The 13,024-nt window shown below is 41.0% G+C and overlaps 2 protein-coding genes across 2 annotated transcripts; both read right to left on the bottom strand.

Annotated features, from left to right (window-relative positions):
* Positions 1-2,973: 2,973 nt before the first annotated feature.
* LOC146401411 (olfactory receptor 2G3-like) lies at positions 2,974-3,909 on the bottom strand. The gene has a single exon (XM_084970374.1). It carries the CDS (start codon positions 3,907-3,909, stop codon positions 2,974-2,976), a length of 936 nt encoding a protein of 311 aa, XP_084826500.1.
* A 6,053-nt stretch (positions 3,910-9,962) lies between these two features.
* On the bottom strand, positions 9,963-10,954 carry LOC100154120 (olfactory receptor 2G6-like). Its single transcript, XM_001928296.4, is given in 2 exon segments — positions 9,963-10,019; positions 10,022-10,954. Coding segments are annotated over 2 exon segments (990 nt in total).
* Positions 10,955-13,024: the final 2,070 nt, after the last annotated feature.

Below are 13,024 nucleotides of genomic sequence, written 5' to 3'. Positions count from 1 at the left end.
TCTTTCTTTCTTTGTTTCTTCTTTCTTTTTTGGCCACACATGCAGCATATGGAAGTTCCTGGGCCAGGGATGAAATCCAAGGTGAAGCTGCAATCTATGCCACAGCTGTGGCAATGCCAAATCCTTAACCTGTTGTACCACAGTGGGAACTCCAACAGGTTCATTTTCTTTAATATAAATTTCTTATTGCTTTAATTTTGATGTGAGAAATTAAGTAATTTTCTGAAAATTAAGAAGAGTAACTGTGGGAATAATAGGGAGATAGAGACAGCCAGTAGTTAAAAAAATGAAAAAAATTATGGATAAGCATCCAGTCGAGTGATAGATCATGTTGGTATAGCTTTACAGGAGGACCTTGCCATTCGGGACCTCATCTGATACTGTTATGGTTGGTGAATCCAGCTGGCAGGTTGGGAAGTGAACTGTATGACCAAACATGAGGTGCACTGTAATGTCTGGATAAGGATATCTTTGGTCAGGGTTTACATGAGGAAAACTTTTTTCCCCAGACTGTTGGAAATTGGAAATGACAGAAATCAAGGCCAGAATTAGATGCTATAATTGAGTCACAATTATGAGATCACACTAGACTAATTGCTGTTGGCTTGTCAATGAAAAAAAAAAAAAAAAGCACGTTTGATGAAATTAACTGACCCACATATTGGGTTAGATTTCAAAGCGGAACTCATTTGATTATCACCAGTGAACTTAGTAGAATATTAACAATGACTTGTGACAACCCACATAGGTTATGCCTGAAAAGCATGTATTTGTCATCAAGGCCACTCAGTCTGGCACCACGATTATCAATGATAACTGACACTTACGGACTCCTTCCTATATGCCTCCTCACCATCTCCTAAAATACTTACAACAAAGCTCTGAGGTGGTCCCCGTTTTAGAAATGGAGAAATGAGGGTTGGAAATGTTGAGTGATTTACCTGGAGTTATGCAGCTGGGAAATAAATGCTAGAGACAGAACAGAGGTTCTGATCTCTTTGAGTTCAAGTATTCTTTATGACCACAGTACAATACCTATCCTTTGGAAATACCAATTTCAACCCTGTTGTCACCATTAAAAGCAAAAGTGTCATACTTTTTTACCAAAAAAAGTGAGTGAAATGAGTGAAGAAAATAAATCGTGTTTTTTTTTTTTTTCCATATTATGAGGGCAAAAGGGGAACTTATTTTTACCATATTTCCCAAGGATTATTTTTTGATTCAGATTTAAAATGGTAACAAATTTTCCATTCAGATATAAAATGGTAACTAATTATTGACTACATAAATTCAATACTGTTGAAAGTGATAAGCATATATTAGATCAAAATAGGGAGAATACTATGATAAGAAAGTTAGAAGATTGAAAAGATGTTAAATGGAGTTCCTGGGTGGCCTAGCCCTTAAAAATCTGACTTTGTGGCTGTGGAAACTTCTGCATGCCAAGGGTGCAGCCAAAAAAAAGGAAGAAAAAAATGTTAATTGACATATATTGATCACTTTTGGCAGCTGCTTTACTTATTGTTTTGTGCTGGTCTCAGCCTATGGATAATCAGTGTTGAGGGTGGATTGGCCCTTGGGGTTCTTACTATGATTGGAAATCTGGGGTTGCACCGTGAGGTCTCAGGTAGAGAGAGAGAGCAGGTCTGGGTTCTGCTTTTATTGGCACCAAAGGTGGGAGCTTGGGGTTTCTGGGTTCCATCTTTAGTGGTGAAAACATAAGAGCAGGAAGAGAAAAACAAGTGGTCCAAATTGTCGGTTACCTAAAATCAACCAAGATGTCTGAAACAAAGGACTCTGAGGGATGGGAGTTGGGGACAGCCTGGCTCTTTATCTCGTTCTGTGGGTGGCAATGGTTCTTTTTGAGATTGTCCCCTTTGAAGCAGATGCCTCCGCAATCAAAGCTTAAGTCAGGCACTTGCATTACAAACCAATCACCAAACAAAAACTAGTAAGTTTACACTACACTTACTTTTTGATCTTTTAATCAACATAATGGTAAAGCTCATTCCTTTTTTACTTGTAAATAAACATGGATACAAAAACTTCAGTAAAACCTGCACAAGCTCAAAAAGGAACTTTTGGAGTTAAAATCCAAATTCTCAGAGTTCCCGTTGTGATGCAGCAGTAACAAACCTGACTAGGATCCATGAGGACATAGGTTCGATCCCTGGCCCCGCTCAGTGGGTTAAGGATCCAGCATTTCTGTGGGCTGCAGTGTTGGTTTCAGATGTGGCTTGGATCTGGTGTTGTTATGGCCAGCTGCTGCAGCTCCAATTTGACCCCTAGCCCAGGAACATCCATATGCCACAGGAGTGGCCCTAAAGAGGCAAAAACAAACAAACAAACAAAACAAAAAACAAAAAACAAAAAAACACCCCCCCCCAAAAAAAACCCCCAAATTCTCTAGTCTAATCTCTCCACTGTACTCCACAAGGCAAGAAAGCTCTTTCTTGTGATCAACGGGAAATTGGTTTTAGAGAGTTGTTTCCAGGAATTGTTAGACTATTGACGGGAAGGAATAGAATGTAGAAGCAGCCAGGGAAATGATAAGCACATCATAAAAAGAATAACAGGGAGGGAAAGAAGGAAGCAACAAAAAGGAGAGAAAGAAAAGGATAACAAGGGAAAGGACAAAGGAGAAAAACAGAGTGGACCATGGAAAAAGGAAGGAAGGCGGAAGAAAAACACAGGCAGGGAGGGCAAGAACCAGAAATGATATGAATAATGGACATTTACAGGGTGTGAGGAGACATTGCCTTACGAAGGGCCCCAAAGAAGCCTGGGAAGGAGGATGAAGAGGACGGATAGTTCTGAGGCCAATAAAAGACAACCAGGCAAACCATGAAGATCGCATGTGCTCCTTGTAGAACAGTACATTTCTTTAGCGATGGATTGTGCAAAATGACTCGTCTCTTTTAGCCACACACACACACACGCACAAGCTGATCCTTGTGGGCTCTGCTTTGTTTTTTATGAGCCCAAGTCCCTATGAAATAGTCTTCTCATAGCTCCTTTCACATCTTTATTCCTCAGTGTGTAGATGAGAGGGTTGAGGGTTGGGGTCAGCACCGTGTAGATGAGGGAGATGAATTTCCCAGAAGTATGGGCGTAAGAGCTGTTGGGCTGGATGTACACAGCGGTGATGGTCCCATAGAAGAGGGACACTACCATCACGTGGGATCCACATGTCCCCAGGGCTTTGCGCCAGGCCTGGACTGACTTGATCCTAGTAACTGCCTTGACGATGTGTCCATAGGACGTCAGTATCAGTGCTAAGGGCAAGAGGAGCAAGACCAGGGATGCAATGAATAGCTGGACCTCATTGGTGTGGATGTCCACACACGCAAGCTTAATCATGGAAGGCACCTCACAGAAGAAATGATGGAGCCGCCGGTGTCCACAGCGAGGCAGCCAGAGGGTGACAGTGCTCTGGATGAGAGCGTTTCCTACTCCACTCAGCCATGCAACCCCTGCCAGGGCCTGGCACAGCCGTGGGTTCATCACAGCTGCATAGTGGAGAGGTTTGCAAACGGCAGCATGGCGGTCAAAAGCCATGACAGCCAGGAGAACACACTCAGTGGAGCCCAAAGCCAGGGAGACATAGAGCTGGACAGCACAGCCCAGGGCGGTTATGGTCTTGGCTGGTCCCCTGAGGTTCCACAGCAGCTGGGGGACAATACTGGTGGTAAGGCAGATATCAACTAGGGAGAGGTGGGTGAGGAAAAAGTACATGGGTGTTTTGAGATTAGGGTCAATGGAAGCGATCAGAATGATGATTGTGTTTCCCACCAGAGTCAGGAGGTATGATGCCAAAACAACCCCGAAGAGTATCTTTTCCAGGCTGGGCTGATCCGAGAAGCCCACCAGGATGATGTTGTCTTCAACAGTGCTACTGTTCGTGCCCATCACCCTGCTCAGAATAAGGAGGAAAACATTATAGGAATTTAGAGGAAGGATGTAGCTTTGGCCTCTGGCCACAATATTAACCTCTTAAAATTACTCTTTGAAGCACTAACTCTGGGAGAAATTACCGTGCCCGGGAGAATAAATCTCGGCAGTCTCCTTCAGAAGCTGCGGCAAAGGACATGAAGGGCCAGACACTGTACAGAAAGAAAGGCACGTGAAGGCTCATGGTAGAAGAAGGAGTTTCCTTTGGAGATAACTCATAGGAAAGTGAGATAAAATTTATCACAGGAAAAAATAAAGGAATAGAGAGAATATCAGAAGAATAAAATGCATTTGATTAATTGAGAGTTCATGGCAAATCATTCACACTAAATGGGGAAAACTCAGGGATACTGATGTGTAATATATGTACATAATACTTGTCAATAACATTTAACTTTTTCAACTATGATTTTGAAGTGAGCATTTTTTCCAGGATTTGCATTATATGCATGACCGTCAACTTCTGGAGAGGCATCATTTTTGGAGAGGTTATTTTTTTTATTTTTTATTTTATTTTTTATTATTTTTTTTTTATTTTCCCACTGTACAGCAAGGGGGTCAGGTTATCCTTACATGTATACATTACAATTACAGTTTTTCCCCCAAGGAGAGGTTATTTTTTGCAATAACTTCTGGAGAGGTTATTTTTCCTGTAAAATGGCAAACATTAGGCTATTGAAAGTAATAATATTAACATTTAGATCTAAATGTTTGGTCATTATAGGCACATAATTTCAAAAACATATTTCCTTTAAGGATTGGTTAACTCACTCAGACCACCGGCTGATTAGTGATGTAAATTCATGCTGTGTGTGGGGAACAAAAGTCCTTGCTTCTTTGGTGAGTGGTGGTGAGGAAGGGAGTCAGCTTTCTTGTCTCACATGTTGAAAGAAGAGGTGGTTGAAGCTGAATGGAGGGAATGAGGCTCTGGGAAAGGAAAGCTCTTTGGTGGAGAAAGAAATGGCCTCAATGTACCTCAAGCCCACATCAATTTTTTTACCTTCTGGAAGACTAAAGAGGCCACAGTTCTAATGGGTTTGTTAAAAGTCAAACAGCTATAAGTGCAAAGGTTTAAAATAAATTCACTGATGCAAAACATTCCCAAAGACTGTAACTGTATTTCACGTTCAAGACAAATAGGCACCTCTACTTGTCATCAATCGAAATCACTCAGGTTTCCAAATTCTTCCCTAGTAATAACTGCATACCCTAAAATTGTGATATTACTTGTTGTGAACATGAATTGTGGAATTGAAATAGATTCTCAGTGATCAATAACTTATCATGTAAACAGATATTTAGCAGAACCCAGGGGAAAGAAAATGAAGTCAAAGGACGAGTCAGGTGGGCGGTCTGGACGTGCAACAGCAGCATGAAGTCACTGAGTGATCACTCAAAATGGCGAACGAAAATCACAGTAAAATGAGACTACAAAAGAACTACTAAGGAACAAGCTCATTCACATTATACAGACGTATTTTGCTTATAGACACACTCACAGTGACATGCACAGCTATCCATGCACAAAACCACAACTATGCACATACACGCATAATTTCTTCCATCCTCTTATTCGGGGTCAATTCCCATCTGTTTAACTACCCAGCGGTGGGGGGAGGTCTGGATCAAGAGACTTGGTTCAATACTCTTCAATCCAGGCTGCAGGTTGCTACCTTACCCTCTCCGTCAAATAAGAATTCCTCCTGTTTAACCCTCTCCCTACCTCCCCCCCCACACACATAACAATACTTCAGCAGAAACGCCATGAAAGATCAATTCACAGTCGTGAACTGGTTCCACATTTACATGGAGAATTGTAAGAATATGTTCCCATTAGGCTTGTGGAAGGATTCTATTCCACTATGATGCAAAATTTATCATCGTCCATGCACCATGTGATCTCCTCTCACTTTAAGCCATAATCCCAATTTACTCTTACAAGTTAAGAGTCATAGGCATGGTGTCGATAGAAAATCAGGGCATCAATGGAAGTGAACGAGTTAAAAGAGAGGAAGTCTTCCAGATTTTTGTACACTGAGACTCCCACGGTGGTGGGAAAAAGAAGTCATAGAGTTCAAATTAGTATTACCTTGAAATGCCAACTCGATGCCTAAGGCCCACGTACTGGTTGGAGGGACTGTTAGTTGAGATGGAGCACCCTGAAGATCAGCAAGGCAGGAGAAGCTAAGAGAGGTCACAGGACAATGAATCTGGGAAGATCCCAAGGACACAGATCTCCCAATGTGGCAATGAATATCAGGCTCTGTAGTATCCAGAGAAGAGCTGTCCCAGGAGATGCTTCTGAAAGATACTTTCACCCCTCTGATGTTTTTGGTTTCTCTCTAGGTCAAACCACAAAGATATATAAGTTCTGTCCCCATCCCCACCCATCACTGAGTTGTTCTCTCATTTCTGTCATATTCATGGTTTTTCTGATCATATATAATCTATGCATGTAGGTGCATATATATTTACAAATCTATCCTGTTAGCTCATATCTTCATATTTTGTATCTTTTTACTTTTAGCCAGTTTGGCGGTATATATATCATGATTTCAATTTGTCCTCCCCTGATAACTGATGACGTTAACTAGATTACCTCACATTTTCTAATTGCCTAATAATTGCCTAAAATCACGTGAATGTGAGAAACTAAAGAAAGCAGTCTTTGGCTACAGAGTCAAATAAACGTCACTGCCTAACTTCTGCTTTCCTCTCTGCGGAGTTTCACCCTGGCAAGTCTAGACACTATCCTTTTCAAGCTAGACACACGGAGGAAGATGCACACAATGGACAGTAGAGGCTCTTAGAACACTCCAGCCCCCACTCCAGGGTCTCAGACAGGAATAGGCTCAAGCTTTAAAGATTTACAAGCTTTAAATGTAAGTAAAGTGTAGCCCGGCAGTGGACAGTTTAATTATTTAGACAAGAACGCCTTATTACCACTAAAAGTGAACTTCTTTAACATTTGAAAATGACCCAAAATACTATGGCACTCTCTTATAATCCGGGAGCAGGGAAAGAGCTACTACATGGTATGGACAGGATGAATAAAGGAATACAGTTATTGTTCTTCTGTTTTAATCATGCCCCATGAGTAGTCAGTATTATCATACCCCTACTGATAATAATATATCAGTAGGCAAATATGAACTGAGTTTTACTAGGTGCCAGACACTCTGCCAAGCATGCTGCAGGCATTAGCTCATTTACACCCACCACCCTATGAAGCTGGTACTGTTAGTCCACTCACTACAGATTTGGAAACTTTACCTTCCAGACGTTAAATAACTTGCTATGCAAATGAGAATCACGGTTGCCCCAACTCTAGAGTCCATGACTTTATATAAGTCCAACCTCCTTAGTATAATACATAAATCCCTTTGTGATTTGGTCCTTTTTTAGTCTTCCATGTGTATCTCCTGTCATTCCCTAATATATTCTCTCTCCCCTGGCTATAGGAGTACTTGAATTCCTTGAAAGATCCTTTCATTCTCACATGTTTATTGATTAGTGCATGAAAGATGACTTGGCAATGCAGAGCAAGAGAGTACAATTGGGCAACCAGGACACATTTGTGAAAGATGAGACTTAAGTTGGACTTTGAGAAATAGATATGGCATAACTTGCATATGGTATAAATTGTTTAAGTAATAAAAGGAAACACTGTTAGAAACTGCTGAGTGTGTAAGTATTAATTGAACTTAAGATGAATGGTAGCATGTTGGGGAAGATACGCAATGCATTAGATTAAGATGATGGAGACCTGGAATTTTGTGCTCTGCAGACTTAATTTTAAAAAAGAAACGGCAGGTCCGAATGGAGTCACTGTGCTAAGCCCTCAAAAGCAAACCAAGACTTACTTCCTAATCTAATTGCAGTTACGACCCCCTCCAGGAAGGTGGCATTTTCAGCTTAGCACCAATGAGGTAATGTAACCCAGAGTCTCATTCCACCCCCCACAGGGAGTTTACCTAAACCTGAAGCAATCCACTCTTTTCCCCTTTGCCCATAAAAGCCTCTGATTTTGTACAGTTCTCCTTTCTATTAGGTAGGTGCCCAATTTATGATTCATTCAATAAAGCCAATTAAACTATCAGATTTGTCAGGTTGAATTCTTATTATTTAAACCTGCTAATCATTTGAAGCCATGTAAATGAGCAACGTAGAGCAATACATGGAAAATAATTTGATAGAGTAATTAAACTTGTCATGGAAGAAAACGAAAGTATGAAGAAAACCGTTTGCAGATTTTAGAAATTCGGTCATAGATAGCAACACTTTCCGTGCCTGGGAGCTAGAAGGGGAACTCCATGAGCTCCCTGGGCTGGGGTGAGGAGCTATGGCATGGTAGAGAGCATATCACACAAAGAGATGTGAAGTAAAGAGAGATTTGGGTTGGTCTTAGCACTTCCAGCAAACTGAAAAAGAGGTACAGTGTACAGGAGGATGCAAAGTAAAAGACGGTCACAAACCAACCAACCAAGCACAGGTTAAGGATGATGGAGGAAGAGTGTGAAGAGTCTGGAGGCTGTGGATCATCACACTGTTTCCGAAAGTGTGTTCACAACCTCTGAGACTTACCCGGCAATGACTAGTGCCGCCATGAGTAGTTGTTAAAGAACTCTGCACGAGTGAATTTCTTGAAGTCTTACTGCAAACCCGTCGGGTAATTCAACTGAGGCACAAAGAGGTCAGTAAAGAGCAGAGGATTGTATGTAGCTAGTGCGTACAAAAGCCAAATTGCAAAGCAAGGCAGTCTGGCTTCAGAGCCCATGAATTTTACAATCACAAAGACACCAGGGGAAGAGTTACTGCATCGAATAGGACTGAATGCAAGATTTTGCCTAGTAGACCCTGGGTCCATCTGAAATTATAAAAGTTTTAGGTATCTCATTACATTAGGTAATTCTATATAAAGTATTTGTAAAAACAAATATTTTTCCTTTTTCATAATTTTAGGTAGATTCACAGATCTGGTCCTTTACTATTTTTGTTCCTTTTTCCTTTTTTAAAATTAATATTTATTTATTTTATTAAAGTATAGTTGATTTAGAATGTTCTGCCAATGTTTGCTATACTGCTGTACTGCAAAGTGACTGAATCATAATGTATGTTTATGTGTATTATATACATATATATTATTTTGTATTATTTTCTATCATGGTCTATCCCAGGAGAGTGGATATAGTTCCCTGTGCTATGTAGTAGGACCTTGCTATTCACTCTAAATGTAATAGTTTGCATCTACTGACCACAAACTCCCTTTACTATTTTAAAAAAAGCCCACATTTTTAAGTTTTGTTGTATACATTTCTTGAATTGTGATACCATGTATAAAATATTTTAAATAATATTGTACCAGGGCTCTTTTACAAAGAAAATACTACAGTAGGAGTTTCCCATAGTGGCTCAGTGGTAACAACCCTGCCTAGTATCCATGAGGACGAAGGTATGATCCCTGGCCTCTATCAGTGGGTTAAGGATCCGGCAATGCTGTGAGCTGTGGTGTAGGTTACAGACACAGCTTGGATCTGGTTGCTGTGACTGTGGCATCAGCCAGCAGCTACAGCTCCAATTTGTCCCCTGGCCTGGGAACTTCCATATGCCACAGGAGTGGCACGAAAAAGACAAAAAAAGAAAAAAGAAGAAGAAGAAGAAGAAAATACTACAGTAATTTCCTGACACGAGCATATACGTCTCAATTTTCTATTTGCATATTGAACACTATTTAATTCCCTAGTCAGACATGTAAGCACATATATATTGGGTAGCTTACAGAATCTCCCGATCTGAACCTGTACTGCAGCCCTTCAAAGACGTTTAATAAAAGGAAGCGTGAGTATGTGTATACCACACATGCACTCATACACACATGAGGTTCCATGAGCTGTTCAAGTTGAATCTAAATGTGCTCCTTTTTTCTAAACCGTGTTAGCCACGTTACACTTAAATACAGACAGAGAAGTAAGCAACACACACACTTTCTACTTGGGAGGAGTGATTTAACCTTAGGTCTCTTTAATTACTTTCCACAACACAAAGTCGCTATTTCCCTGATTTTTCCTTAGGAACTTTGTCCTCTTCTCAGCAGTCTTCTCAGGGCTCCCTTCACATCCTTGTTCCGCAGAGTATATATCAGGGGGTTGAGTGTGGGGGTGACAACAGTATAAAAGAGTGTAAGGAACTTGCCCTGACTTCGGCCGTAGGATCTCTTTGGTTGAATGTATATGGCCGAGCTGGGCCCAAAGAAGAGGAACACCACCAGTAGATGGGAACCACAGGTTCCGAGAGCCTTGCGCCAAGCTTGGACGGACTTAATTTTCATCACGGCTTGGACAATGAATCCGTAGGAGACCAATATCAATGCCACAGGAAGAAGAAGGAGGACTAACGTGGCCACAAAAAGCTGGACTTCATTTGCTTGGATGTCCACGCAGGCCAACTTGACCATGGCGGGCACTTCACATAAGAAGTGGTGCAGGTGGCGATGTCCACATCGAGGAAGCCGAAGGGTGATGGTTCCTTGGATGAGAGTGTTTCCTACTCCACTGAGCCATGCTACTCCTGCTAAGGCCTTGCAAAATGATGGGTGCATGATGCTAGTGTAATTAAGAGGTCTGCAGACTGCCACGTAGCGGTCAAATGCCATGATGGTAAGGAGAACACACTCACTGGAGCCCAGGGACAGGGACACATAGAGTTGTATGGCACAGCCCACTGGCGTGATGGTCTTAGCTGGTCCCTTCAGGTTCCAGAGGAGCTGGGGGACGATGCTGGTGGTGAAGCAAAGGTCAAGAGAGGAGAGATTTGTGAGGAAGAAATACATAGGTGTGTGAAGTCTGCAGTCCAGGCAGGAGACCAGGATGATGGCTGTGTTGCCCAGGAGGGTCAAAAGATAGGATATCAACACCACCACGAAAAGGAGGACCTCCAATTGAGGCTGGTCTGAGAATCCAAGCAAAATAAAATCTCCCCCAGAGGTTTCATTGTTTTGTTCCATTAGTCTGTTCTTGTAAAAGAGAAAAATGGATATGGAATTCAGTTGAGGGAAATAGCACTATTACTATTCACTTATAATATTTCTAGTAAGTGCTTAAATTTTTTTTTCCTGGTGAATTTTCACAGAGAAAGAAAAAAAAGGCAATTATTAAAAAGGTAAATGTTTTTGGAGTTCCCATCATGGCTCATTGGAAACAAACCTGACTAATATCCATGAGGATGAAGGTTTGATCCCTGGCTTCACTCCGTGGGTTAAGAACCCGGCATTGCTGTGAGCTGTATTGTAGGTCACAGACTCGGCTCAGTTCCCCATGTTATTATGGCTGTGGTGTAGGCTGGCAGCTGCAGCTCTGATTCTACCCCTAGCCTGGGAACCTCCATATGCCATGGGTGTGGCCCTAAAAAGACAAAAAACAAACAAACAAACAAAAAACTAAAAAACAAAAAAAACAAAAAGTATTTTTTAAAGCAAAAGCATTCTTTTGAGTCATCATTCTTGACTCAATAAATATTTGACCTATCCTCATTTTTTTTCATGTGACCCTCCTCTTTTTCCCACTTTTGGGTAATTATTATTAAAGGTATTATTTTCAGAGAAAAAAAGAGACACTTTCAGTTTGGGTGGCTATATAGTTCTGTTAGTAGAAGTAGGAGAGAAAAGGGGGAGGAATGCTAAAGCTTATTTAAACACCCAATATGAAATGGATTATGAGTGATCACAGTTTCTGCAGAAATTACAAGGCAAAAGTAATGGATTACGGTGAGGTAGTGGATCAGAAAAACAAGTGGAAGATATTTTGCATCTTTTGTTACTCACAGACAAAGCAGGTTATGATACTGTTTCTTACAACCACTTCTCTGAGTAGAGTGTGATATAGGGTCAGCTGCAGGTGAATTTCAAGATACAGAGAAGCTAAATAAATAATTTTGTAAGTTATTTAGCAGCTGACATGATTCCTTACCACAAGTTGTGATATCTCAAAGTCGATGGGAAAAAAAGATATTTGTGATACATGCACATGAAACACAGATGCACAAGCTCAGATGTGCACACATTTGTTCAATTTTTGATACAATGTTAACATTTAGACTTAAAAAGGTAAAAACTCACCATGCATACCCATTCAGACAAGGTACTGGTATTTCATAAATTCCCCAAAAGGCAAAATATGTCTTTACCACCCATTTTATCTTCTGCAGAATGAAGCCAACCTGGATAATAAGATATGCCACCAGACCTTCACTTACTGTTTTTCTACAATACTGCCATCTGTACCCACACATTTTATGCTTTATCGACAATATTTTATTGACTCATTTAGCTTTAGGAATAAGAAAAGCTAAATTTGTCAGTTTATTTGGGTATAGCTATACCTTTAAAAAGTAAAAGTGTATCTTAAATGGGATGTAGACAATGTTAAGATTTTAGTTTTTTAACTTTATTGAGGAATAATTGACAAATAAAATTATATGTACTTAAAGTGTACAACGTGTTAACTTGTTGTATGTATATACTGCAGCATGATGACCACGATCAGGAACATTAACTTAGGGAAATAGTTACCTCTTTTCTCTGGGTGTGGTGAGCATGCTTAGGATCTACTTCCAGCCACTTTCGAGTATGCCATGCCATGTTAATAGCTAAAGTCGCCATGCTGTACATTAGCTCCTCAGAACTTCTTTTCTTTTTCTTTTCTGTCTTTTTAGGGCCACACCCGCAGCATATGGAGGTTCCCAGGCTAGGGGTCCAATTGGAGCTGTAGCCACTGGCTTAGTCCACAGCCACAGCAATGCCAGATCCAAGCCTAGTCTGTAACCTACACCACAGCTCATGGCAACTCCGGATCCTTAACCCACTGACCAAGGCCAGGGATCGAAACTGCATCCTCATGGATGTTGGTCAGATTGGTTTCCACTGAGCTACGATGGGAACTCCCTCAGAACTTATTCGTAACAGTTTGTTAACGATTTTTTTAAGGCTGCATCTGTGGCATATGGAAGTTCCTGCGCAGCAACGCGGGGATCTGAGCCGCATCTGCAACCTGTGCCACAGCTTGTGGCAATGTTGTAT

Source organism: Sus scrofa, chromosome 7 (assembly GCF_054392235.1).
Source record: "Sus scrofa isolate SSC_HxYL_T2T_F1_AM1 chromosome 7, Sscrofa_HxYL_maternal_Yorkshire_Landrace_v2.0, whole genome shotgun sequence".
Lineage (NCBI taxonomy): Eukaryota > Metazoa > Chordata > Mammalia > Artiodactyla > Suidae > Sus > Sus scrofa.
Note: the sequence above shows the minus strand (reverse complement) of the source record. Positions and strands in the feature narration are given on the sequence as shown.